Source organism: Penicillium soppii (genome assembly GCF_028829465.1).
Source record: "Penicillium soppii strain IBT 18220 chromosome Unknown utg000006l, whole genome shotgun sequence".
Taxonomy (NCBI): Eukaryota; Fungi; Ascomycota; class Eurotiomycetes; order Eurotiales; family Aspergillaceae; genus Penicillium; species Penicillium soppii.
The window spans coordinates 2,127,876-2,154,018 of record NW_026643236.1 but is presented as its reverse complement, the minus strand read 5'-3'; the positions used below and the strand labels follow the sequence as shown (position 1 = coordinate 2,154,018).

The window sequence follows — 26,143 nt, the reverse complement described above, 5'->3', positions numbered from 1 at the left end:
CTGGTCGATCTACACTGTGGTTTATGAATTTGCATATTTCCCGCGTTCTTTTATACGCGATTCATTGATTGTAGGTACGAGGTATAAATTATCTGAAAGGGGGCTATTCAATGCTTCGATTTAATTTAGGTACAGTTTATATGTAGCTGTCTACATGTATGTACATATGTATATATGTATGTGAAGTAGCCATCTGTACTCTCATGAACAATATTATATGGAGTAAAAAAGAGGGGGGAAACATTAGATCAATTGGAACTGGAAAGATTCGTGAAAAGTTAGAAATATTTATACATGTAATCTGTTGGGCTTGATTCTTACGATTTTCGATGGTGACCAGTATTGACCAGTTGGCGCAAACTCCCAAAGTGGGAATGTAATTGAACGCGCTAACCGACGCGTGGGCGCGTCAAACCAACCCTTCGCAACCTCATCCGGAGAACTTGCGTCAACAATGATGGCGCCGGATACACAAAATTACGGCTTCTTATGCCCTCCAAGGTAAATACTCTTGATCTATCATTCCGATTGCAGTTGTTGCCTATGGCTTTTGCTGACCGTTGAATGCCCTGTGCTCTGATAGCAAGGAGGAGCAGGAACAAGAACCAGTCTACCGCACACCGTCCCATTACAAACCTTATTCGACATTTCATCTACCAACTGGTGCTGGACGGCACTACAAGCAGCAATATAGCGACGTGTATTTCTTGCGACTCGCCAAATTGAAGCCCAGCGTGGAACAAGTAGCCACGGATGCGTGGGAGGGACTAGTTGTAAGCGCTCTCGGTCCTGAACGGCCTCGTTCGGGTCTGGTAAATCAAACTATCTGACATAAAAATCACTATTCAGATTGCCGGAGAGAAAGTGCGACGGGTTGACCGAGTCCTCGATGTCCGACAAGGCGAGCTGTGCTGGGTGGCCGGCACGGTGTACATGGACCTACCAATGAAGCCCAACATTTTGGATGATCTCACAAAAGAGGTCAGTCTTATGATATAATGCCAGTTGGTTTTTGCGGCTGCTAACAATCACAAGAACTTCACATCTGCACCACCTCCTCGCCGCACCTACACCGACCCCTCCAACCCCTCTTTAACCCAGATAATGATGGAAGATGAGTCCGGCCGCTTACGACTTACCGGAAACTTTTTACGCTCTACCCAACTGGCTACAGGTGCCATTGTTGCTGCCCTTGGAACCGAGAATGCCAATGGAGACTTTGAGGTTATTGATATTAAATTGCCGGATCTGGCTCCGCAACCTCAACGTTGGGAAGGCATGACCCCGGAGAATGGATCTGAAATTACTGGAAAGGAGCACGGCAAGATCGCTTTCGTCAGTGGTCTAGGAATTACAGGAACATCGAGCGATACTCTTGCTTTGGAACTATTGACAGATTATCTCCTTGGCTATACAGGATTCTCAGGCAACGAAGAAAACAGTCCTTCCTCGAGCGCCTCAAAAATAACCCGCTTGGTGATTGCGGGTAACTCGCTCGGAGCCAGTGTCACAGTTGATGTGGCAGCATCATCTGCTGCAAAGGCTCAACCGAAAAAGTATGGTTACGATGCCTCTGCATACAACGCCTCGCCTGTCACACAACTTGACAACTTCCTCGCGGAGATATTGCCCAGCATTCCCGTGACACTCATGCCGGGCGAGAAAGATCCTGCGAACTTTTCTCTTCCCCAACAGGGCATTCACCGCGCCATGTTCCCCCAGGCACGTGCATACTCGGCGCCTCCTCCTAAAGTCGACGAGAAGACCGAGCCGGGTTGGTTCGATAGTGTGACGAACCCCTGGGATGGCGAGGTGGAAGGGTGGAGACTGTGGGGGTGTAGCGGTCAGAATGTCGACGACGTCCTCCGGTATCTCACTATTGAAGGCGGCGACAGCAGCCCAGACGGCAGCAACGATTCTGATGCCCGTATTCGCATCATGGAAGCTATGCTCCGCTGGCGCTGTGGCGTTCCCACCGCGCCTGACACCATCTGTATGTTTGGTCTCATTATCCTACTCCGTGGGTTATTACTAACATTCTCCAGGGTCTTATCCATACCAATCCGATGATCCGTATGTTCTTGAATACTGTCCACATATCTTCTTCGCTGGCAACCAGCCGGAGTTCAAGACTGCCACCATTGAAGGCGATGTCCCTCTCCGTCTAGATGGCGACACCGAGATGACGAATGCTGACGATGGCTCCGATCTTCCCCGTGTTCGATTATTGGCAATTCCCAAGTTCAACGAAACCGGTGAACTGATTTTGGTTGATAGCGAAACGCTGGAAGTTGAGGTCGTTCGGTTTGGCATTTTCAGAGGGCAAGAAGAACAAAAATGAATTGAAAGATATGCCTGTTTAAAATGGCACTAATAAAATATATCGCCGTTTATAAAAAATAGTAGGACAGGACAGGACAGGACAGGACGGGACGGGCATAGATCGAATCGTGGCCTGCACCAACCTGCGTGATGCATTTGACATGTGTACCTTTGCCTCCTGGGAAATGTTTACAATATTGTACCCTTGCAAATATTCTCGTTCCGGTCGCCCTCCCAAGCCAATTGATAGGCTCCGCGGATCGAGCCCCCCAATACACTCACGCAGCGGTCTGCGCGGGTGCAAGTGGGGCCCCGGGGACAGCATCTCTGTTATTGGCTGCATCACTCTGTCTGGGCATCCCACACATCCACGATGGGATCGATCAGTGGTTGTGCCTTGCGTTGGTTGATATCCCTTCAGACGATTCTTCAGCGCGCGGAGCTTTCAACGTTACGGTTGTACACGGAATGTGTCCAGCTTTGGGAGTATATTTTGTCTATCTAATATCTTGATCCTGTTTTCCTGTAAATCATCTCGAGCGAAAAGAAATTTAATTATACATATAACTGATTACAAATGACCTTATCTACCGAAGCTATCGTTGCAATTGTTGCATTGTTTATTGCCGTCGCTCAATTGTTCTACACTATTTGGAAGACTCTGCTCAAAGATAAAACAAAAGCAACAAAAGCGCAGTCAGGTAGTGAGAAAATTTCGATTATGAGGATTCATGTGCTCATTGTTTAATAGCTACCAGTCCGACAGCAACGGAAAATCCACGGAATACAGAGCAACATCTCGAGGAAGGATGGGGGTCTCAAAGTGACAGACATAGTACGCTATATTCTATATGTCTTGTGGTAGACCTGACTGATCTTAGATGCTCTTCTCTAGACCATAAACAAACCGGGGTCTTCTACTCAGAGCGGGTGTTTCATCTAAGGCGCTTTGATTGATCAATGGTCTTGGGTAATAGTTGTGATTCCTTCGCAATTCAGCGAAATTTCGTCTACTGTACTATCAGAATCTCGGGATACAACTTATACATTTCTGTTGTGTGTTCTATATCGCTTTAGGTTCAGCGGCTTCGACAGAATGAGGCCATTACTATGGTGGTTACTCATAAATGAAAATATGACTTGAGGAAGCATAGTTCAGTGTTATTTTTCAGAACTTTGACCAGATTGTATGAGTATCTTGTGTACGAAGAGTTGTTCTATAGCAATGTGAAGTTGATACCCGGAGTGACTCCACGCGCCAAGACCCACATTTGGAAGATTCCATCCCACCAACTTTCCTTGCCATCTCTTTCATACTTTCCTTCTTTTCATTGAGATCACTATAGAATTATACGAAATCGTATCGCTCGATATGAGCACATCTAGCTGATTGATTTTAAATCCACAACCAAGAAGATATCCGTCCAAACCTTCACAATGTTGCTCAATGCCAACATCGGTAAGTGCCTGCTATACCCACAATTTATATCCTTCCCCAGAAAGCTGGCACCTGGGCATATGGACAGTTTGAGACCAAGATAAAACAGAGTTAGCTGATCGTACTAAATTACATGAACACAGCCCTCTCTTCATCAAAAGCTCTCCTAGTCCCATATTCATCGTGGCACGTACCTCAATACCATGAATGGATGAAAGACCCGGTGAGTAACGTCGTCATGAAATTAACTCAATTTCGCCTTTCGATGAAAACCACCCACTAACAACCCCCTAGGATATCCAAGAAGCAACTGCCTCAGAGCCATTAAGCATAGAAGAAGAATACTCGATGCAACGCAGCTGGCGCCAAGACGCCGACAAATTAACATTCATCGTCTGCCGAGCAATATCAACAGGCTCCGAAGGCGACATTCCAAGCCAAAGCCAGCTCCTAGGTGAAAGTGACTCGCCGGCCAGCATGGTCGGCGACATCAATCTGTTCCTCCGCATTGACGATGGCGACGAAGGCAACAGCCCGCCGCAAATCGTCGGCGAGATCGAGCTCATGGTGGCCGAGAAAGTGAACCAGCGGCGCGGATTTGGGCGTGCGGCGCTGCTTATGTTCATGAGGTATATTATTCAGAATCAAGGGGCGATCTTGGATGAATTTGTTGGTGGGGGTGATGTTGATGTAGAGACTGTGAGAAAGTTAAAGACTGGGGTTGAGACAGCGGGATCGTCGGAGGGTTTATCGCTTGAATGTTTTAGTGTTAAGATCGGACAGGCGAATTTGAGGAGTTTGGCGCTGTTCGAGTCGACGGGTTTTGTGAGGTGTTCGGATGAGCCGAACTTCTTTGGCGAGTTTGAGTTGCGATGTACGGATTTGAGTCTTGGGAGCATCGATGGGGCGCTTGATAAGGCTGGTGTTAAGGGGTTTATTGCTTTGCCTTATGGACGTACGGAATAAAGCAGGGTTGTGGATACTTCCAAGTATATAGCATTTCATCTTACTCAAAACTATAATAGGACAACTATAACGACAGATTCTCGTAGCAGCATTCCCCAATGGCTTGTCTCCGTTTCAAGTTCAAGCAGAGAATAAAGCAGGGCCCGGAATAGGATAGCTGGTCAGCGTAGTGTACAGATTAAATAAGATGCCAGCATCAGTATTCTTGTACAACGCCTCACCGAGTGTGCCAGCAGGAGTAGCACTACCGCCCCCAGTTACCTGCAAGTTGATACACTGCGGGTAATTCTGAGCCCCATTCAATTGACCTGCAGAGTGAAGACCGATAAGCTCATGGCGCATCACATAGTTACCGGCAGCAATAGTCGAGGGGATTGTAACTGTCCACCGGTTCCCAGCAGCGATGAGCTGGTCTGTAGCCCATGTGCCCGGTGGAGTAGACCCATCGATGAGACCCTTCTCTTCAATCTTGAAGAACTCCAGAGTGGCTTTGTCGACTGTGCTACAGTCTCCATTGCATGCAGCCAGATATGTGATGACTGGGCCGTGGTGAGAGTCTGGCCAGGGTGTCCATTGAATATCGATGTTGGAGCCTGCGGTAACGGTAGCGCTCAGCGCGGCGTTGACTCCATTCCGGTGACATATTATGTTCGGCGCTTGGTATTCGGTGCCGTCTTCGAAACCGAGGTCTGTGGCTGTTGTCGCCCAGCCGACACTTTGGGGAGGGTTTGTCATGTACGGATACTTGTCGACAAGATAGCCGGTATAGCTAATAGTGGGATTAATTGTCAAGTTATGGAGGGGTTGTGTTTAGGACTCTTACTTTTGGCCGTTAGCTACTATACTGGAAACGTAGCCATGGCCTGCAACAAGGGAGGCAGATACAAGAAGAGTTGATACGGTAGCTAGCTTGGAGAATGCCATGCTGTTAAAATATCTCGTGAAAGCTTGGGTGGGTTTTGGAAGGAGTAGGAATTGAAACATGGGACGGTTGATCTATATACCTCAATTCCATGGTCCTACTAGATCCAATTCAGCAGTCTGTGTGACCATTTATCTACCTTAAAACATCTACCTGGGCTTCCTCTTTTGCATGTCCGTTCTGGCCTTGGAATAGCCTCGGACAAACTTCTCTTGGCTGCGACACCTCATCTACAAAAGCAGAACGTCAACAGTGACCGCAAGTGCTTGTTGGTGGAAGATCATACAGCTGTGACTGTTTATGATTTATGGATCTAAATAGGAAACCCTCAGTGTCTGAGAACACGGGAGCGAAATGTATCACAGTCATGGGGTCAGCTTCGCCATGCCAACGAAGAACGCCACTTAACTCACAATGTTAGATATCAGACCCTTCATACCTAATGGATGTATAGGTATACATCCATGGATATTTTGCGGAGTGCAGAAGCCATGGGCAAGTATATCCGGGGTAACTTCCATCGCTAAGTTCTGCAGCCAAGAATGGTAATGCGTTGTGATGATCCGGGGTAGCGGGCCGACCGGCAATTGAGCAATTGCATACGCAATATATTGTTATGATCCGTAGTCCTTCATTTGAGATGTGATGCCAAGAGGACCTGCGACGTGCCAAGCAATACAGTCCTAGAGAGAGTAATATGTATAGGAGCTAAATGCCGTGGCCTGGGGAGTAATGATCTACGAAGGTGCCCATGTCCTTGGCTAGAAATTCGTTGTTTGATCTTTAGATGCTCACAATCAATGATCCTACAAGTTCATTACATTTGGAATTGAGGATGTAACCTTCCATTTTTTATGCTAACATTATATATATATATATATATATGCATGTAGAATGCGAAAGTGTCTAGGACCAGCAAGTGATAACAAGACTGGCGACAATAGAATCATTCAATGAAATGTGAGTGACAAATTCACTGCAAATGTTAGTGATGACATGTCAGTCCATTTTATCCAGATCCTGTTTACATGCGCATGCAATCCGATGACCATGAAGAATTCTGTCAGCCCTAGCATGTACAGCCAGAGAAAAGAAAGTCCACCCCCGCTCATTGAGACAAGCCATCATATTATCCGGGAACTTATCCTCTTCAGACATCAACTCGCGGAGCAGGTTGTAGCAGTCGACGGAGTCATCTCGAATAATTCCGGTGATAAGATCGTTGCAGGCATTAAATGGTTCTTCATTCACAAGTAGCTGCCATATCATGGACTCGGACACCGCAGAGCTGGGATTCAGACACCACTGATTGCTCACGCGGTCACTAATATAGTCGCGTACTTTTCGACCCATCATCCAGTTTTTGACCAATTGTTCTAAGACTTTGTTATTAGTTTTCATCAGCTTTTTCATGGCGCAGAAGCTCTGGTGGGTTAGTTCGACACCGCTCCATAATATCTTGCCTAACATATCGAAGACAATCTCTACTGGGCACACACTAAGGTTCCCTGAAAGAGATTCAAGAGCATTGTTGTTGCATATTCTTTTACAGCCATTTCCATGAATTGCTTGGACTGAAACGGGTTGAAATATACATTGATATCTGAAGAACATCAGGGAACAAACAAGACCCATGATGGTGAGATATCAATGCTACCGAAGTGGCTATTGTTGCTGAACCTTCATTTCGAGATGTGAGTAAACTTATATATCCACAAAAAGAAACCAGAGGGCCTAGTGGGTATGGCCTTCTTTGAGATTAGAGCAATAAAGACATTCACACGCGGCAGTTCATAATTGTTTTGTACGTGACAATGGGATTGTGTTTATTGTAATAAGATGTGTGCTTTGAGCAAACTTCCGAAGACACAGCTACCTGTTGTAACCAAATCAAGTCCTCTGTCACAGTATTGTATATGTAAGTACCATCCAAACTGCCTGTTACCTATCCTCGATGGATACCCATGGACAGGCCTGGAACTTATATATGACCGAGATTTCAATTCTCGACGAAAGATCTCATCCAATTGGTAAGTCGCGGCCGTCAGAATATAGTCGTACATAGGTACTCTAGATGAGTTTAAGCAGCTCCTACTTTGTTTATATGTACAAAGAAACATAGGTCTCAGCGTCTCGGAACATTGAACAAAGGCCTCTGGAGTTGCGATTATGATGCGGCAAGTCATACATGGCTACGAAATGATCGAGGAAGAGCATACGGACGATGAAAATGGCAATAAACGGCTCTCCACCAACGTGATAAGCAGAAGCGAAAGCAAAAGCAAAGAGCCAGCGAGATCCTTCAACAAACAACCAAAGCGGCGCAAACCAGGGCCCGAAAGCAGGTTTTCAAAGACCGATTTGATGGAGTAGCCACCGCGCCGGCTAGGGAGGTAAGATCCAGGCCCGCGTGCACCACTGCAGGACTATATTTAGTATACTAGCAAGTGCTCGACGGCGAGGAGCAGCCCGGGGACAACGATAGGCACTAGATTCCGTGAGCTCAATTAGCATTATCACAAGGGACGTGCTCCACAAGGCTGAGATTGAAGAAGTGGGCAAAATCAAGATCAATGAGCAGGGTGACGGGAAAAGGTGGCGATCGTGGTTAGAATGATGTTGAACTTGGAGATCGGAGTTTTAAGGCTACAGTCGATAACTATCCAATCTATTTGTCCATAAGTGCGACTAAAGTCGTAGTCGAACAGTCATTCCATGATAAGAATAATGGATTGGGAGTCTCAACTGAAAGAGAGAACCTAGTAATGGTATTTCAACTGTTTTTTTCATTGGTTTGTAGGGACCGGAAGCTCCGACAAAAGCGTTCCTCGAGTGCGTCCAGAAAATGCGAGTCGTCTGACCGGTGAATAATAGCAGCCGGTGTCAAAGACGCAAAGAAAACCCCTCCGGCGCAAACTTCATGCTCCACGCCACGGAGACATTCCCGTGTCGGCTCGCAGAGGGACCAAGCCCATGTCATGTATCCCCCCAACAGTTGGTCTTGCATGTATCAACAACCAATCACGCCGCACTCCGATCATCCATCCATTCCATTGTCACCGAATTTAGTTGGACTTCTTGGTGCCCTTGGAGACGTCAACGACCTTGAGGGCTGTGAAAAGAAAAGCAATTGTCAGCATATGTTCAGCGCGGAATCCGATTTCCATATCCCAAAGTTGTATTTTATTTTCAAATTTCCGAACTTTAACACAAGACGGCGGAGTGGCGCGATCGCAACGTACCAGGGGGAAGGGACTGCTTGAGCTTGTCGGCCTTGTCGGAATCCTTCAGGACAAGGGTGTACAGGTTGGTAGAGCAGCGGACCTTGAACTTGGTCTGCTGGGTCTTGCGGTTCTTCTTGATACCGGCGGCTAAAGGCGTAAACAGTCAGCATCGATCACGAACATCGAAGTCCTGTTTCGGGTCTGAAAATTGGCGGAACGTACATGAGGCATCCTTGCGGCGGCAGATCTCAATGAACTGCTTGATATCGGAGACTTCGGAAGGCATGATGACGGTTGCGGGTGTTTTAAAGCAAGGTGCAAAAGAGAAAGCTCACTGTCGACACTGGCCTCTAAGATGACTGTGTGCGGATCACATTAGGGCTTGGAGCTGCGGAAGCCCTCTTTTCTTAGTCATGCGTATGATGCCTCAGGCTTTCAAGGAGGGGCTGGTGTGGCTGGTGAAATAAACGTGGCTGGTGTTGTGGTGGCGGCGGGTGGATGAGACGAACGGTTGATAACGGTTTCATTCTCCGGCTCCTCCACCATGATGTGAGGTGATGTGAAGTCGTAGAATGTCATTGGACGATTTATCCATCGTTTATCAACAGTATATCCGGGCCACCTTTTCGAATTCCTACTTCCCAACCGTGAGTGGTGCCGCAGTCGCTGCGGTGGTTGAATGTCCGGGGGTTCAAGATCCATTCCCTCCAGATCCACGCTTTGCCGGGCAGACTGTCCTTTTGCCGTAACATGCAGGTGGACTCGGTACTTTTTCCAAAATGCGATGCTGCACAATATGTCAATCTCTGTTTGGTATTGACGCTTCACCGAAGATCAACCATACCCTTGAATTATGGCACCCCCAACAGCAACGACAAAGGTAACAGAGGACAAGAAAATGACTGCATCCATGCCGTCACTCATCAAAATGGGCTTGAGGTCATTAGGAGTGGTTTAGAACAAGAACGAGAGACTGGATATTATAGATATGCGTTGCAATGTAGTAGTAATATTGGTACAATGAAGTGACAAATTGTGTCAAACTATGTTTTGAACTACTCAGTATTTACGTTTGCAATTGATTGATGGAAAGTGCTATGCATATAGTGGAAGTCGTTGAAGTCGTAGTATATGAAGAAGTTGCAGGTATAATCAAGGCAACAGCGAAGGGTGGCGTGGAGTGGCGGTGCTCCGAACTGACATCTAACTCACATTCAATACTTTCACATATGTGTCTTTTGCACCGTGTCCCTTCATAAAGGTCGTTCTTTTTCCTCTTTTTCATCCAGATTCAAAGTCAAAAGATCCGAACATTTTTGAAACACGTCAGGTATTAAGGACAATTACATCATACTTCAACATGCCGACCCCTTTAGATCGAGCATTGAATTCCAAGGTACTATCACTATATTTATATCTAAGATGGATATCTAATGCTCTCTAGAACCTTTTCCTTGGTACATGAACCTGATTTGAAGCACCCGATTATTTTTCTGACCACAATTCCCATGTAGGGTTTGCAGGAATGGTCACAGCAGTGGCAGCCTTTTCCATATGGGGCAGCGATGTCCTGCCTGCCCAAGCTGATCCCACTGGCAGTGAGTGCAAATTATGTTATAATGCAAATCAAAGACTGATGACGTCTAGACCCAGAAGATTGGACATTGGATGAAATAAAAAGATGGCTTCGCGCAGTATGTATTTGGTGACTTGGTCTAGCCCGACCAAGTAATAATGATACAAAGCTTTTGGATCTCACACTGACCAATCAAACCAGAGAGGACTGTTGCCAAACGAGAGTGCGACGCGCGAGGAGCTACTCGAAAGAGTCAAAGCAAACCTGCGCATACCACGCAAGACATCGGCTGGGCCGTGATTTCCATAAAAATGGGAGTACACATCGATATTTCCTTTTTTCCCCTGGCGTTTGATTCCCTAGTTTTGAAAAATTCAACAAGTCGTCTATATTACTTGCATTATTCGTCGATGATCCAATATCATTCGTAATTGGCGTGGATCTTTGGGAAACCGTTCATTCGGTGGCACATCATACGACGTGAGGTATTATGGCAATTCATTAGGTGAGCTTTTTGTAGTTTGTCGAAAGCAGCGATTGCGGTGGTTCAAACAACCAGACGGAAGTTCTGGCTTTGGATCAAGAAGTCCTTGCGGCCTCGCACACGGTCGGCGGATGGGTTCGGGGTCAACACGATGGTTTCGCTAAATCCGCGCTGCGGTTGATCGCGGCTTTCTCCATAGCGCACCGCTCCACTGACGAGAATGACAAGCGACATGTCCTTGACTCCCATTTCCGATTGCGGCTTCACTCCGCCACTCGGCAGGAGGGTAGGGTAGGCCTTGTTGATGATCTGACAATCATATGATTGGATCTCAAAGCTCGAAGGCGGCATTTGGTTGATGAAGATGTCTTGTACTGCGGCGCCGTCCGACACAGGGTTTCCATTGAATATGATAGTTTGCGGGTTGGCATCGTAAAAGGAGCTGATGGATTCACGGTTTGACCTCAAGGCCTGGTAAAATGTTTGGACAAATTCGGTCGCAGCTAGATAAGGCGAAAGCAAAAGTCAGTTACTTTCATGGGATAAAATAGCTTCCTTCAAACCTACCTTCGGTGGAAACCTTGGTCAAGGTATCGTCGCTCACTGACGCCATTGTGATCGGGTGGATTAATTCAATGAATGTACAGAGTAGAGGCGCAACAGTGAAAGCGTAGAAAAATGGCCGAGACTTGCGGAGAAGCTCGGACCACCCGAAATCAGTCGCGCGGAATACCATGCGCAATACTTTGACTTCCCTTTATCACATCCTCAATGGCTGCGAGAATGCCACTGCGCTCGTTATTTAGGACGTCTCAGCTGATTAGCTCGAGACGTCCGTGGACCTGCACATCCTGCAAGCATGGCTGGAAGATTCCCAGGCGCGGAGTTGCTACTGGACCCCAAAAGTCCAAGCCGTACTATGTGACGACACCGATTTTCTATGTCAATGCTGGTGAGTGCTGCTCAAGCATTTTTTGAAATAAGATTCTAATCTTCTGTCTCATTCTAGCTCCTCACGTCGGTCATTTGTACACTATGGTCATCGCCGACATCATGAAGCGTTGGCAGGTCGTGCTCGGGAATACAGATGCTCAATTGTTGACCGGAACCGACGAGCATGGCATGAAGGTATTGCAGAGACAATTGTTGTATGGATTATGGATGATAGTTGACATCATTCCTAGATCCAGCAAGCCGCTATACAAGCCGGCATGGACACACAGGCATTTTGCGACATGAACTGCCGAACCTTTGAGGTATGAATCTCTCACTCTAATCCAGCAGCGTAGCTAATTTTTTTTTTTAATATCGTATAGGCTCTAGTGAAAGCTGCAAACCTTGACAACGACCATTTCATCAGGACCACCGACCCATCGCATCGAGATGCTGTTCAATATTTCTGGGTACGCGGCCGCAAATTCTTATGATAGAGCATCACTGATCAATAGTAGGAAATGCTCCAACACCGGGGATATATCTATACTTCGAAGCACGAAGGCTGGTACTCAGTCAGCGATGAGACATTCTATCCCCAAGCGCAAGTGCAGAATTCCTTGGATCCGACAACAGGCCGGAAACGCATGGTAAGGAACCCGGAAGCACGATAGTCAGTAAAGTACTCACCTCGCATAGGTTTCGATAGAGACTGGGAAAGAGGTTGAGTGGTCCTCCGAGACCAACTACCACTTCCGCCTCTCGGCCTTCAAGGATCGTCTACTTGAACTGTACAAGAGGGAGGATTCCTTTATTACCCCTACGTCGTACACATCTGCTGTGATCAATTCCGTTATCACGGGTTTGCAGGACCTCTCGATTTCTAGACCCGTGGAACGTCTGACATGGGGTATCCCGGTTCCCGGCGATGCTTCGCAGACTATCTATGTGTGGTTAGATGCTTTGGTTAACTACCTGACCAAAGCTGGATACCCGTTCCCGCCCGGGAAGGAAATCACATCTGCATGGCCTGCGGATTTGCACATTGTTGGTAAAGATATCGTTCGGTAAGTTCACGAATTCACCCGAATGGGGTGCAAAGCTAATCGCCCGGTAGATTCCATTGCGTTTACTGGCCTGCATTCCTTATGGCACTTGACCTTCCACTGCCCCGGAAGGTCTTGGTGCACGGACACTGGACGATGAATCGCGAAAAGATGTCCAAGTCTACAGGAAATGTTGTAAATCCATTTTTCGCCATTGAACGGTTTGGAGTCGATGGTATGCGGTTTTTCCTAGCTTACCGGGGAGGTTTATCGGAAGATTCGGATTTCGATAACTCGTTTATTATCCGGGATTATAAGAAATGGCTCCAGAATGGCCTCGGAAACCTTGCTCAGCGCACAATCGGATGTGCGCGTGGCAATTTGCGGTCGTGCATTGTAGATGCCGCGTCTGATAAGCTTCCAACTGCCACCCCCGAGGACCTGGAACATCAAACAATGTTGGTACAGGCGCCCCCCAAGGTCGCCGAGCTTATGGAGAATCTGAACCCTCGTGCCGCGTTGCATGGAATTATGAGCATAATCGAGCAGGTAAGATGCGATCGCCCCCGCACGGCTTCCGAACTATTATTGACTTTTGTCTAGACCAACAAGTACTTCCATGCTGCGGAGCCGTGGAAAAGTCCCGAACCCCAACGGGTGCTCTACAATGTGGTAGAATCGTTGCGGATTGCTGGCATTTTATTGCAACCGTTCATGCCCGGCAAGTCTCATGACCTTCTAGAAATGCTCCGTGTAGATACCTCGGACCCCTCCAAGCGGGCATTCGCGGCCACGGCGTACGGTTCGGATCCAGATTACGGTGAGGGCGTTAAGAAAGGTATTCTTTTCCCTCCTTTACTCACAGAGGAGTAATGTCCTGTTTTTGAGCTTTCAATTTGATAAGAGGAATCGACTGGGGACCAATGAGGATCGACCGAGAATAGAGATTTGCATCAATTCCGCTCTTAGATGCACCAGTCTGAGGTTTTTTTCCCGGGTCCTCCACAAGTTGAAAGCTGAGACGCTAGGTTTCCCTCGCCCGGCCACTCTAAAAGAATTCGATATGTCATAACTCCACTATAATTGGGGAATGGCCTTCAAGGTTATCGACGGGAAAGATTGGACGAGAATCGTGGACTGCGGGACAGTCCTATCAAGTCGGAAAACTCGACTTTTCCGCCGGGAAACATTTGCCCTACTTTGTTTGTATACCATGTATATCAATGTTTCAATATTTGTATGGGCGTTTTGAATGTTTCAATATTTATTTATTCTCATCCTGACATCTCCTTATCTCTCTCTATTTTGGTCAATCTGGTTATTTTATACCCAACTGTGGTGTAACGACTCACTATTTTGGGAAACTTATCCTTTATACTTCTGATCCTACGATTCCTCCGGCGAACGACGAAATCGTTCATTCTCTTCCATTTGTTCAACACATATAAAAATGGGGAGCATTGACATTTCCGCCTGCGACGTACCGCAGTTGAAGACGCCATGGATCGAGACACCCTTGGTCGAGTCCGCCTGTCTCTCTCGGGCAGCTGGATGTAGGATCTTCCTGAAGCTGGAGAACGTCCAGCCTAGTGGCTCTTTCAAGTCCCGTGCTATGGGCAACCAGATTCTCTCCCACCTTCGAAACCCTGAAAATGTAGGCCGCCGAGTCCACTTCTACGCTTCATCAGGAGGCAACGCCGGCCTAGCAGCCGTCTGTGCAGCCCGGAGCCTGGGATACCCTTGCACCGTTGTGGTCCCCATGGGCACCAAGCCCTTGATGCTTGACAAGATCCGGGCCGCAGGTGCAGCGGACGTCATCCGTCACGGCGAGACCTTCTCCGAGGCAGGAGAGTACATGCGGGAAACTATCATGAAGACCAGCAACGGCAACGACTACGATGTGATTAAGATTGCCCTGCACCCATTCGATAACCAGCCCATCTGGGAAGGAAACAGCACCATCATCGACGAGCTCGAGACTCAGCTCCCTCCCGCCACCAGCCCCGAAGACAAAAAGGCCTACAACGACCGGGCCCTCCCCTTAGATTCCATCATCTGCAGTGTCGGTGGCGGTGGTCTCCTCAACGGCCTCGTCCAGGGCATCGAAAAGCGCCGACAGAAAAAGCAGGCCACCTCCGCATCCACCCCCAACCCCATCCATCTCCTTGCCATCGAAACGGCCGGTACCGATTCCCTGGCAGCAGCCATCGCCAAAAACTCCCTCGTCTCCCTCCCCAAGATCACATCCCAAGCCATCTCCCTCGGAGCCGTTCGCGTCTCGGAAACAACCTTCCAATACGCCGTTTCCCCGCCCCCAGGCATCCAGGTGCACAGCGCCGTGCTCTCAGACGCAGACGCAGCACGCGGCGTGCTCCGCCTCGCCAACGACGAGCGGCTCCTCGTCGAACTTGCATGCGGCGTTTGTGTAGAGGCGGCCATCGGCGACGCTGCTTCTGCTGTCTCCGCGTCGGGGCCTGCCGGCGCTCAGAGCATCAAGAAGCGGAAGAGGGGATCTAATGATACCGTCGTCTCCTACCGTGATGAGGGGTACGGGGATGACCGGTCCATCTCTACGGATAATGAGACTGACCTAGAGACTGACGCGGAGCTCGGCGATGCTAAGCTCAACTCTAAGCTCAAGCAGCTCGTCCCCGATCTCAACCCTAACAGCAGGGTTGTTATCATCGTCTGCGGTGGTAGCTATGTCAATATTGATATGGCTTCTGAGTGGCGCAAGATGCTGGATGAAGGGTGGGCATGATTTATTGATGATGATTGAACTTGTTATTTTTTTTGATACCTCTTTTTTTCGACTTCTATGTTTAATTTGCGGCACTACACCTTTTGTTTTGTTTATTTCTCTTCTGGAACCGGGTTTGTTTATATTCAACTGCAATCCTCTTGATAGAGTTCTTTTTTACATTTGCATCGTTCATCTATACAAATTATACAGTGAATTTTTTTAATCAAAAAGGAAATTTCAATTGGACGCAATCAATCTCGATTCATGACCCAAGATCTTAAGCCCAATAAACGTATTCACAAAAAAGAAGATCAGGCCACATATCAAACAGCCTTTGCACCAACTCAAGCCACAATCTGATCCAATTTCCGAATGCGATAATCCCAATAATTCTTCCGAATAGGATCATACTTCTCCTTGAGCATAGTGAACATACGAACCGCCTCCGCCTCCGCGCCGTTCCCCGCATGCAAATCAGCCAACCACTCAACAGCATGCGAACTCTTAACGGCACCTTCCGAAACGAAGCCCGCAACAAACTTCTCCCACTCTCCAAGCTCCCTCCCAGCAGCCCTCAACACACCCCGCGCATACCACCACGGACTCCGATTCTCCGGCGCGCGCAGAATAGCCTCCTGCGCGAACTTCAGCTCGCCATCGATAACGTCCTCATCGACCAGTGGCAGCCGGCCCTTGTCGGCCGGCGCCGTGCTCATATCGCCTGCATTCACCATCCCCGCGTCTGGCGAGGAGGTGTCCCGCGGTCCGAAGCGCAGCATGTACCTGTGGTTCCAGGCGGAGTTGTTGCGCACGTCGGCTTTTAGAAGAGCTTCCACGTCTTCTAGCTCGCGGGGCTCGTCCCAGAGCTGGAAGTGGCGCACAAGCCAGTGGCGATAGGTCCATACGTGGTAGTTCTTTGAGTCTTGGGCGAACATCTCCATTAGGAAGTCTGCTTCTTTGGGTGGGAAGGTTGGGAAGTGTGCTTTTGATGACATTAAGACTTGACGGTGGTGCCTAATTGAGGTGTTAGTTTTTTTTTTGGCTTTGTCTTGTTGTCCTTTCGTCTTTGTGGTTTATTCGGGGTTGTCGGACATACCAGATTTGATAATTTTTGAGATATTTTAATGAAACATCATTCAGCCAGCTCAACTCCTCGTTGATGTCTCTTTCCAGTGCAAAGAGGATCTTTGCTCGGTAAATCCTGTAAATGATATTAGATATGTGGTGGCTTGATGAGGAGGTAGCATTAATTAGCCAATCAACTTACCATACGGTGTAGTGCGCCGGGTTCATCGAGATCACATTCTCGGTTAGCTTTAATGCCCGCTCAGACATCTCGTTGGCGGCCATCACGGCACGCAGATATGATGTCGCCTCGAGATACTCGGGTGGGTAGGCGATGGTAGCCAGCGGCATGGCGCCCGAGCTTGAGCCATCGTCCAGCTCAATTGGGGTGATGTCTGCCCATTCAGGATTGGCAGAATAGTCTCCTTCCATTTTTAAGTGGCGGAGATATAATTGGGGGGGGGAAAGAGACCGAGTGCCGATGCAATCAAATGGTGGGGTACAAAGATAGCAAATGCACAGGATGACTTAGGATTGACTTCAAAGAATGAGATCTGCCGTGATGAGATCAAATTATGTAACTTCAATCAATCAACCTTTTGTTTAAATGAAAAACGTCTGAATCCAAGACCGAAGACGCGAAATGCGGCGGATATAAAACATGAGGTGGAGGTGGGGCGCGTCAGTGCCTCAGGCGGTAACAAAGAAAAGCCGAACAATACGAACGAAACTCGTTCTTCCTATTCTTCTTTCTTGTTCAATGGGAAAAGAAATAGAAGAAAAAAAAAGATTCGATGCTATTATTGATAATTCCACAGTCTCTTCTGCTCTTCAATCCACCATTTCCCCACTTTCTCGGCATCCGATAGCCACTTCCCGGCCTCGTCTCCATGTTTTCTTTGTACATGACCAATTAATTCCTCCAAAGACCAACCATGCAATGGATTCAGCTCGTCTGGATCTGTATCCAAATTTGAAAACATATACTCGAAGTCCTCGCTGAGTGGCAATATGAGCCGATACGGAACTGCCGCGGACCCAACACTGAGCATTGTTCCTCCAGGGTTGATGATGCCAAAATTCCATGCTTGACGGCCATTGTGGGTAGCTTGGTATGGGCGGATTAGTGACTGTCCCTCATATTCGTTCATAAGATCTAGAGCTACGCTCGAGTCCATGTCGTTCAATGACCCGGAGTTGACCAGTAGATCGAGAATGGTTGGCACAACAGACATTGACGTTGCATTGGCTGTGATCTGAAGCCTGGGCAATAGCGGGTGCCGAAAGACCAAGGGGATACGGAAGTTACTGATGTGTCCGTTCTCATAGGTCCCGGATACTGGGGCATCTTCGGGGAATGCTTGGCCACTGCTTGAAGTCAGGTTGTTTGTTCTTCGTATGAGAAACCTAAAGAATTCATAACTTACTGGTCCCCCACGAGGACAACTAGTGTCTCGTTTGCAATGCCAGAGTCGTCGAGCACTTTCATTATATCGCCGAGCCATGTGTCGACGTATCGAACCGCGTTGAGGTATTTGTTCATGTCCTCGTGCTTGGCCACGAGGCCTTCGTCTGAGAAGTACTGTTCCTCGTGATAATCTTTGGGTGTACCCCATGGGTGATGAGTTGTGCTTGTGAAGTGTGACAAAAAGAGTCTCTCGTTTTTCTCGATCGCTGAATTGACCACATCTTTCAGGTAAGGGTATATTTCATATTCCGGGTATCTAGGTAATGTTAGCAACGTAGAAATTTGAATTGGGATGACATACAACTTACCCAAAGTAGTTTATTTCTTCCATGCCCTTGTGGTAATGCTTCGCACTGGGCTGATCAATATCCTCGCGATATATGGCTTCTTGGAACCCCATCCTCTTGTTGAGCACGTCTTGCTCATCATAAAGTCCTGTAATAGACTGCATAAATACCGAGCTCCAGTTGCGGCCGTGGATGTGCTCCAGCCCAGAGCTGGAGATATATGTGCGTTTTGAAGTCGTTTTTTCTTTGAGCGTGTTGAACAACTCCAAGACTTGCATGATACAAGGTTGATAATTCTCAGATTTTGCCTCGTCCATGAAATTAACTGGCAGTGGGCCTGCACCACAGTAGTTCATCACAGCACTCTTGAATGATAGACTGCTGCCGGTCAGGATGCCGTTGAAGTTGATTCCACCCATTTCTGGCCCAGTTGCGTCCCACCATTGATCCCCAGAATCAGTAGAAACATTTTTGTGCACTGAGAAGCCACTCGCTTCGCCGGTAATCTTCTCAGAAATTGGAGTCAACTTTGATAGTTTGGTATTTGCTTTTCGTATGGTTTCGGGGTCTTGCGTCTTGTAAGATGACAGGATCTCTTCATGCAGATGTGAACCTGCTTTAAAGGGGAATATATCCTTTCTAGCACTCTCCATCAGCACAAGCACGACATGCGTGATGGGAATTTTGTGATTTTTGAGAGCCTTCGCCACGGGCTCAAGTAATTCAAGGTCGAGATTTGTGATCCGCAAAGGATCCTCCGTGGGGCTGTAAATATTCTTCCGTGAAGTATGATTTCCAGTCTGAGGGGCGTTCTCTTCTTTATCACCATGGAGGCTCTCCTTTCCCCAGCGCCTGAATCCTTCAGGTAGCTTCCCAGATGCCCAAGTGGGTTGTGCATCTTTGGCGGTTTGCTTTCCTGGAGTCCAGCCCTTGAAGTGATCGCGAGGACCTTCCCAATATTCTTCCCCAACTAGGCTTGGAATTGGAAATGCTTGGTCTCCAGTCTGATGTAACTCCGTTGGCCTTGATCCCAATGCCTGGATAAAAGTGAATGGAATAGCGCCTGACATATGGTTGTAAGGTACTTGAGGCCGAGCAAAGCGTAACAGACCAATGTATATAAGAGCCAGAAAAGTCCACAGTTGAGCGAGCCGGGTTGCGCGCGGCTTTCTCTGCGAAGTAGCAAGAGTCTCTTCGTCTGCCTTCTCAGTCTGTTCAACTCTAGACAGCGCAGAAAACCAACAGTTCATCACTGTATATATCCAAGATTTGAGCAACCATGATACAACAAACAATATACCTGCAGCTCCGAGGAATGACCTCAGACCGCTAAGCATTAACTTCCTGCCTTCTGGATCATTTCCCACAGTTGTGGCGGCGTCCCACCGGATCTCACTGCCAGTAACAAAGTAGAATCCGATTTGGGAGGAGCACAAAGTGAAGCACAAAAGTCTGTTGTTGTCAGGGCCCATACTTTGATGATTGACTGTTGAAAGATACTCACGTGGTTGCTACTGTAACTGCATTTCCCACCATAAACTTGAGACCCGTGCACTTGAAGAGTAAAACCCATGCGAATATGCATGAAATGGCTTCTAAAATGAAGAATGTCGGAAAATATAGCGCAAATTGGCCCCGGGGAAGGGAGGAGGCATGTTGAAACAGATGCAGTGTTTTAGACGATACCACCGATAAAGCCAAAAGCGAGAAAACGAAAGGTCGAATAGAGGACTGGCGCGAAGAGATCATAATGGGTGAGAAGAAATTGACAACTTCAAAGCATTCATGGTGAACTTAGAGTCAACGTCAACTTGGGTAATGTTCAACGGCCTTGGAAGCAGTAGAACACGGCGTATCGTGGCCAGACTTCAGCGCCAAGCCCGAATCTGTGGTATCGAGTTTCGTAGAAGTTCGCTATTGATAGAGTGAATGGAAGAAAAAGTAAACCATGTTGGCTGTCAAACTTTGAGAATTGTTAGCAATATAGATGCGGTGTTTTTAGACTGCTATTGGGGATTGCCTGAAACCGGCATGGTGAGGTCTGATTTCATCTTCAAAGGTCATGGTCTGCGAGTAAAACCTGACTCGACTTAAGGTCAATACGATGTGGTGCTCCCGGGGAATTTGGAGAATAGCCTCAAGATAGTTACTGCCCAACCAAAATTAACACTTCTATAGCTTTGAAGCTCTCTGTACAGGCTTGGGCTGTTGAGCTTCTACCAAACCCACCAAAAGACATTGAGTCAAATGATTTATGCGGGTCTGGTTTAAAGAGGAAAGGGGTCAGGCGAGCAAGGGCGCATGTGCTCACCTTCTGCTTTGGGCACATTCCAGGAACATACTCTGGAATGCAGGGATGGATCTGCAATTTCTCTTACCAAATAATAATTCGACTTTGTCTTTGTGTTCTGAGCATGCATGCAACTGACCAGATGGCATTTTACAAAGGCTCCAGAAAGAGTAGTGAATTTCCTAATAGTAAACAATTAGACGATCCTCGGTTGACTATTGATACATGCATATAAACACAAATGTTCCATAAATTTCACCCAAACGTCTCACCACCATTCTCCAGGTACTCAGTTTCTTCAGGAGTAGACACTCTCCCCAGCGCCTGGTTCCGATGGGGGTAGCGCCCGAAACGCTCAATAATCACTTTGTGCCGTTTCTCGTAGTCAAAGGTCTGACTTAGAAATGCTTGAAGTTCATTTGATTTCTTTTTTAGAGCACTATGGCATTTTTTGTCCTCCTCGCCAAGGGTCGATGGATCCATAGCCAGAAGATCATTCATCTCCCTGGCTGTATCCTCGTGCATCTTGATAGCTTGCTCATGAGCAGCTAAGCTTTCTGAGTGCATAAGAGGCATATGGAACCAAGTTCGATAAGCCAGCCGGTACTTGAAATACGGCAATTGAGTCGGAATTCCTTGATCGAGTGCTTGGAGGGCAATCTCCTCAGCTAGGGGGTCAAAATACCCAAAGACCACCTTCGACTCGTCTCCCCGGTAGCAATTGCGGGGAATTTGGTCAAGTAGAAGAATGATACTCAACCAATGCAATGGAGAAGATGGGTTCACTGCAGATAGAATATCTGATGCCGAAGCTTTAGAGCCAATTATAGTCTGCAGGACAGGGCGAAATTGGTCGCTGTTCGGGGTTGTTAATTTCTTCGTCGTAATTTGAGAACGAATCAAAAATCAACTTACACACATGCCTTATCAAAAGCTTCATCCCGAGTGAACCATTTACCCATCTCGCTCCATCCCGGCAAAACCAGTGACTCCTCGTCGGAAAGATGGTCGAACCAGAACTTATGCACGTCATCAAGGAGAGCTGGTGTCAAAGTCTGCTTCAGTTCAGCAGAGCTTGACATTGTACGCGAAGTCGAATGAAATCTGCAGGTTTTAATATCCTTGTGATTTTTCTGTGGCAATTGAAATCGATTGGCCTGTGTCCGGCTTGGGCTCAATATCAGACCAGTTGCCGGGATCACCACTGGTTTGATGATCAATTTTCTCGAGACTTGAGTGAGTCTCTTTGATACTGGCTATTTTGATATTAGGTTGAAGCGAGCTATCGATTTAAGCAACAACTCACCCTCAGATGAAGTACCATGATTGAGTGTAGGACTGTAGATGTCAATTACCAAGCACTAAACCCCCGAGCCTCGGAGCTCGGAGCCCACGGCCCCGGGCCCCACGCGCTCAGTCATCATGGAGCTTGACTCTGCACATCGTTTCTAATGTTTCCAATGTTTTCTTTACTTCAAATGTTGTTTTCCCCCTGTATACTTCTCAAAAACTGCCAGACTTACTAGTCAACCTCGTTCTGTTTTCGTTCTGTATACAATGTGTTGATAACATGCAGCCAAGTCGCCCAAAGAGGCAAAAAGGTCCCGTTATCTCGATCTCGATAAGCCCCCCGCACGGTCTTCAGGGCTTGACATACTCCGCATTTTTGATGTCGGATTGTTCTGACGGATTCATGTCCTCAAATGCGTGATGCGCCGAGTTAAGAAATCCCGGAATGGCTGTGCGAGATGCAAGAGTAAACGGGTTGGTGTCTTTTGTCAAGAACCAAACATACATGTAGCTAACAAAAACAGGTCAAATGTGGCGAGGAGAAACCACATTGCAATCGCTGTACACGTCTAGGCGTCCATTGCCCCGGCTATGCCCAATCTCTGCGCTGGGTAACCAGATATGACCAGTCTAGTCCAGCTGCTTCGGCTTCGGCATCGGAGGTGAGAACCACGAGCCCTGCAGTTTCTGCGTCGACTGCTACAATTCAACCGACAACCCAAGTCGACGATAATTCGACTCAAGATGATTCAAATTTCCAGGCGAACAACGAACAAGAGCCCTCGGATCTCGGATTAGACGCACCAAATAGCCTTTGTGATGATCTATGGAATCTTCCCGGTCACGGGTCTTTACCTGAACTGACAGATCTCTCTGAGCCGTCTCCGATGGCGGCTGCGTCGACGTCATTCTCACCTTCGAGAGATTTCTCCCATGATCTTGGACAATCAATGGATGCGACAGTAGATCTTTCGCATTTTCTATCACTTATTGGGCCATCTCCAGTGGAAGAACATACCGACAATGTGTACCAGGACTTCTCGCCCTCGGCTATTGTTCGAAGCTATCCTCCCGTGTCGCGCCGCTACACACCACGTAAATTCATGACTATGTCTCGCTCACTGAACAACCCATCATGGACATTGATCGAGTACTATTTCAAGGAAGTGGCGGCGCTATTTTCCAGTTATGACAGCCAAATGAACCCATTCCGAACCACGGTCTCTCGTCTTTGGGGTTCTTCGCTGGCAATGTGCCGGACAATGCAAAGCATGGCCGCTGCAACGCTGGTTAACGAGTTTCCTCAATTTGGGCCGATGGGTCGGAAGATGCGTGACGAAGCAGTTGAAATAATCTCGCGCGAAACAGTGATAGACGACAAATCATTGCTGGCGCTACTCATGCTCGGTCAGACAGCAAGCTGGCACGATCCAACTGATTTGGGCATATCATTTTTCAACCTACTCCGCAAACAACTCAACACCATAGCTTCGTCATCGAACAGCCCTGAATTTGGATTCCCTAAGAATGACAGCAACAATTACCGGTTCTTCGAAGAAGCTTTGATTTACTGGGAGATGCTACTTTCATTTGTTGCAGACAATGACAAGATCCTGTTATCGGATGACTCACAAGCTGGCTCATCTATGGGCGAGCCTCTTGTTCTGCAACGAGTTCCACATCCATGGACTGGCATAGCCCGCGATACCCAATTCACAGTGCACGAGGTGGGGCAACTCATCCGCCGTGAGCGGAAACGCATTCGTTCAAGGCGATTCACCTCCAAAGATGATATAGCCCGTGGTCAAGTGGCAATCGAGAAAGCCAGTGAATTAGAAGAGCGCCTATTGGCTCTTGCCCATCCCTCCGAGGCGGAAATTGTCAGCCCTGGTGATGACGACACACCAGTCTGGCATCTTCTGACAATGGCTGAGGCCTACAGATGCACTGGCCTCATGCAGCTATATCGTGTCTTTCCCGATCTTCTTCACAAGCGCCTCCCAGTCTCAGAAACCAGTCCTTCTCAATACCGAGATAGCACGTGTTCAACAGCCCGTGATCCAATTTTTCCTATCGACCTGGACAGCATGAACTTATCGGCTGGATTTGGCATTTCAAACCCCGAAATGCACAGCACGAATACTCAAAATGCCTCGCCATCTCCGCTGCCCTCCAGTCACAATCTTTACCAAAACCATTCTCGCTCCCAACCACCAATAACCCAAGAAACTTCTCACCCAGAAACCGTCTCCAACAACTGGCTTACCGAATTCGCAGTCACAAACCTCTCCCGACTAAAGACTATCCCACTGGAGTCCCGCACCCGCTGTCTCCAGCCTTTCCTGCTCGTAGCCTCGTGCTCAGAGCTTCGACTCCCGTCTCTCTCCACAGATATCGATACCCAGAGAGACGCTTCGAACCAACACGGCGAAGCGTATACGGAAGGCGAAAGCAATCCCTCCAATCCAAACTCATTGCCCAGCATTTCAATGGAAGCCATCGAAGTCTCGCGCACCCGAAAGTTTATCCTCGGCCGTTTGACTTCATATCTGCATGTATTGCCGCCTAAACCAATTCGTGTTTGTCTCAACTTGGTGAATGAGGTTTGGAGACGACTTGATGCCGGGGATGAGGATGCTTATTGGGTGGATGTTATGATTGAGAAGGGGTGGGAAACTACTATGGGGTAATATTGGACAGTCCTTGTTTGAGGTGGCTGCTAGTCTAATACCTGAATGTTGCTTGGATTGGCTTGTTGCACTTTACGTGTACATAGTCTCCTCCTGTTCTACATGTTATTAATTTTTATTTGGTGCTTTTTGCAGACACCATGATTGTGATCATATGAGGGCTTGCCGGGGGATGTCACATCTTTATTCTATGATTAACTGAACTTATGGACAGAGTGAAGCACGGCCTTTAGCTGACTATTGGGTAGAACTTATAACATGCAACCAAATGATATCATCGCCTTATACTACATTTAGGACCAGATAGAGAGAAAAAGTTCGTAAACTTCATGAAAAACTAAATCAGTGTCAGAGTAAAATACAACGACTCCCGAATTCCCACTTCTGTGTTTGCATCAAATTCCGAGTTGCAAATGGCGCGACTTAGAAGATCAAAAAAGATCCCGGATACAAAGATGAAAGATCAAGTGCTCGGGAAGAGCTACTTGCTACCGCTGCTGGCGCCACTGCCACTGCCGCGAGTGTACCCGTTCCACCAGTTTGAAAACATGCCGCCCTTTGCAGCTTGCTCATTCCAGCTTGCGCGGCGGGCGGTCATTTCGGGGTCTGTGGAGTCCCGTTTCTGGGACTGCAGGTTGGCAAAGAGGCCGGCAGAAGAGCCGCCGGAGCTGGAGCGGCGGCGCTCGCTTACAGTTGGGATGGCTGGGGAGCCATTTGCGTTGTTGGCGGTGTTTGATGAGTTGGAGGTGGTGGAGTCCTTCATTGTTGTTAGGATTGGGCTTTGGTAATGTAGTCAAGATGACGGTGAATGGTTAACGTATGCCGGTATTTGGGGATGGGGTTATCGTAAGGGAGAGGAGAGGCCTTGGATGTTATAGGGGAGAAGTAAAGGGAATATTTTATGAAAGCAAAATGAAATAAATACAAGGAATCGAAAGAGGCAAAAATCACCTACCCTTCGAGTAGCATTTTCGGTTCCAGGGGGCATCGCCCACGCAGCACGAGCACTAGGCCCCTTGGCACCACCATTCATCCAGACATTAAGGTGTTCGTGACGGTCGCCGGCAGTTCCGTGCCAGTGGCGGCGGGTATTGTCGTCAGACATATTGGATATGTCGAGGCAAACGGAGTAATCCGTAATGATGGTTTGAGTGACGTCTGTCTCTTGAAAGGATGTTAGATTAACGAGAACGAGAGATCGATCGGGTTTGAAAGGAAATATTGAAAATGGCAGAGATGTAGGGATATTGATAATTAATCATGAGATAACCATAGGGGAAGTCAAAGACGTCATTGTAATGTTCGGGTGGTTTGCCGTTTGGGGAAGAGGAATTACTATATGCATAGTCGTTGGTATGAAATGGATAGCACATACCTTTTTCTTTTCCAAGGTGGGCTT

At 47.7% G+C, this 26,143-nt stretch overlaps 15 protein-coding genes across 15 annotated transcripts; 6 read left to right on the top strand and 9 right to left on the bottom strand.

Annotated features, from left to right (window-relative positions):
* Window positions 1-454: 454 nt before the first annotated feature.
* Window positions 455-2,341, top strand: N7529_008160 (DNA-directed DNA polymerase delta subunit POL31; the record flags this gene model as incomplete). The annotated part of the gene is made up of 5 exons (XM_057243687.1): window positions 455-501; window positions 584-773; window positions 850-981; window positions 1,036-1,993; window positions 2,046-2,341. The coding sequence occupies 5 exons, from the start codon at window positions 455-457 to the stop codon at window positions 2,339-2,341; spliced, it is 1,623 nt and encodes a 540-aa protein (XP_057095225.1).
* A 1,418-nt stretch (window positions 2,342-3,759) lies between these two features.
* Window positions 3,760-4,726, top strand: N7529_008159 (uncharacterized protein; the record flags this gene model as incomplete). Its single annotated transcript, XM_057243686.1, has 3 exons — window positions 3,760-3,781; window positions 3,904-3,983; window positions 4,055-4,726. The coding sequence occupies 3 exons, from the start codon at window positions 3,760-3,762 to the stop codon at window positions 4,724-4,726; spliced, it is 774 nt and encodes a 257-aa protein (XP_057095224.1).
* Window positions 4,727-4,846: 120 nt separating this feature from the next.
* On the bottom strand, window positions 4,847-5,650 carry N7529_008158 (lytic polysaccharide monooxygenase auxiliary activity family 9 protein; the record flags this gene model as incomplete). Its single annotated transcript, XM_057243685.1, has 2 exons — window positions 4,847-5,495; window positions 5,550-5,650. 2 exons carry the CDS (start codon window positions 5,648-5,650, stop codon window positions 4,847-4,849), a joined length of 750 nt encoding a protein of 249 aa, XP_057095223.1.
* Window positions 5,651-6,647: 997 nt separating this feature from the next.
* On the bottom strand, window positions 6,648-7,118 carry N7529_008157 (uncharacterized protein; the record flags this gene model as incomplete). Its single annotated transcript, XM_057243684.1, has 1 exon — window positions 6,648-7,118. One exon carries the CDS (start codon window positions 7,116-7,118, stop codon window positions 6,648-6,650), a length of 471 nt encoding a protein of 156 aa, XP_057095222.1.
* Window positions 7,119-8,713: 1,595 nt separating this feature from the next.
* Window positions 8,714-9,158, bottom strand: N7529_008156 (60S ribosomal protein eL38; the record flags this gene model as incomplete). The annotated part of the gene is made up of 3 exons (XM_057243683.1): window positions 8,714-8,760; window positions 8,891-9,019; window positions 9,095-9,158. The coding sequence occupies 3 exons, from the start codon at window positions 9,156-9,158 to the stop codon at window positions 8,714-8,716; spliced, it is 240 nt and encodes a 79-aa protein (XP_057095221.1).
* A 1,239-nt stretch (window positions 9,159-10,397) lies between these two features.
* On the top strand, window positions 10,398-10,748 carry N7529_008155 (Ish1 domain-containing protein; the record flags this gene model as incomplete). The annotated part of the gene is made up of 3 exons (XM_057243682.1): window positions 10,398-10,470; window positions 10,520-10,566; window positions 10,650-10,748. The coding sequence occupies 3 exons, from the start codon at window positions 10,398-10,400 to the stop codon at window positions 10,746-10,748; spliced, it is 219 nt and encodes a 72-aa protein (XP_057095220.1).
* Window positions 10,749-10,995: 247 nt separating this feature from the next.
* On the bottom strand, window positions 10,996-11,545 carry N7529_008154 (putative nuclear transport factor 2 domain protein; the record flags this gene model as incomplete). Its single annotated transcript, XM_057243681.1, has 2 exons — window positions 10,996-11,435; window positions 11,500-11,545. 2 exons carry the CDS (start codon window positions 11,543-11,545, stop codon window positions 10,996-10,998), a joined length of 486 nt encoding a protein of 161 aa, XP_057095219.1.
* A 158-nt stretch (window positions 11,546-11,703) lies between these two features.
* Window positions 11,704-13,784, top strand: N7529_008153 (methionine--tRNA ligase MSM1; the record flags this gene model as incomplete). The annotated part of the gene is made up of 8 exons (XM_057243680.1): window positions 11,704-11,884; window positions 11,942-12,060; window positions 12,117-12,188; window positions 12,249-12,335; window positions 12,384-12,515; window positions 12,565-12,932; window positions 12,983-13,460; window positions 13,515-13,784. 8 exons carry the CDS (start codon window positions 11,704-11,706, stop codon window positions 13,782-13,784), a joined length of 1,707 nt encoding a protein of 568 aa, XP_057095218.1.
* A 577-nt stretch (window positions 13,785-14,361) lies between these two features.
* N7529_008152 (putative L-serine dehydratase) lies at window positions 14,362-15,672 on the top strand (the record flags this gene model as incomplete). The annotated part of the gene is made up of 1 exon (XM_057243679.1): window positions 14,362-15,672. One exon carries the CDS (start codon window positions 14,362-14,364, stop codon window positions 15,670-15,672), a length of 1,311 nt encoding a protein of 436 aa, XP_057095217.1.
* A 326-nt stretch (window positions 15,673-15,998) lies between these two features.
* ramB (bifunctional protein farnesyltransferase/protein geranylgeranyltransferase) lies at window positions 15,999-17,151 on the bottom strand (the record flags this gene model as incomplete). The annotated part of the gene is made up of 3 exons (XM_057243678.1): window positions 15,999-16,668; window positions 16,751-16,855; window positions 16,922-17,151. 3 exons carry the CDS (start codon window positions 17,149-17,151, stop codon window positions 15,999-16,001), a joined length of 1,005 nt encoding a protein of 334 aa, XP_057095216.1.
* Window positions 17,152-17,519: 368 nt separating this feature from the next.
* On the bottom strand, window positions 17,520-20,223 carry N7529_008150 (uncharacterized protein; the record flags this gene model as incomplete). The annotated part of the gene is made up of 4 exons (XM_057243677.1): window positions 17,520-18,087; window positions 18,147-18,443; window positions 18,496-19,947; window positions 19,979-20,223. 4 exons carry the CDS (start codon window positions 20,221-20,223, stop codon window positions 17,520-17,522), a joined length of 2,562 nt encoding a protein of 853 aa, XP_057095215.1.
* Window positions 20,224-21,019: 796 nt separating this feature from the next.
* Window positions 21,020-21,846, bottom strand: N7529_008149 (DUF924 family protein; the record flags this gene model as incomplete). The annotated part of the gene is made up of 2 exons (XM_057243676.1): window positions 21,020-21,620; window positions 21,680-21,846. The coding sequence occupies 2 exons, from the start codon at window positions 21,844-21,846 to the stop codon at window positions 21,020-21,022; spliced, it is 768 nt and encodes a 255-aa protein (XP_057095214.1).
* Window positions 21,847-21,877: 31 nt separating this feature from the next.
* On the bottom strand, window positions 21,878-22,185 carry N7529_008148 (uncharacterized protein; the record flags this gene model as incomplete). Its single annotated transcript, XM_057243675.1, has 2 exons — window positions 21,878-22,046; window positions 22,127-22,185. The coding sequence occupies 2 exons, from the start codon at window positions 22,183-22,185 to the stop codon at window positions 21,878-21,880; spliced, it is 228 nt and encodes a 75-aa protein (XP_057095213.1).
* A 289-nt stretch (window positions 22,186-22,474) lies between these two features.
* N7529_008147 (Zn(II)2Cys6 transcription factor) lies at window positions 22,475-24,744 on the top strand (the record flags this gene model as incomplete). The annotated part of the gene is made up of 2 exons (XM_057243674.1): window positions 22,475-22,534; window positions 22,579-24,744. The coding sequence occupies 2 exons, from the start codon at window positions 22,475-22,477 to the stop codon at window positions 24,742-24,744; spliced, it is 2,226 nt and encodes a 741-aa protein (XP_057095212.1).
* A 481-nt stretch (window positions 24,745-25,225) lies between these two features.
* Window positions 25,226-25,849, bottom strand: N7529_008146 (uncharacterized protein; the record flags this gene model as incomplete). Its single annotated transcript, XM_057243673.1, has 2 exons — window positions 25,226-25,501; window positions 25,700-25,849. 2 exons carry the CDS (start codon window positions 25,847-25,849, stop codon window positions 25,226-25,228), a joined length of 426 nt encoding a protein of 141 aa, XP_057095211.1.
* Between the last annotated feature and the right edge of the window lie 294 nt (window positions 25,850-26,143).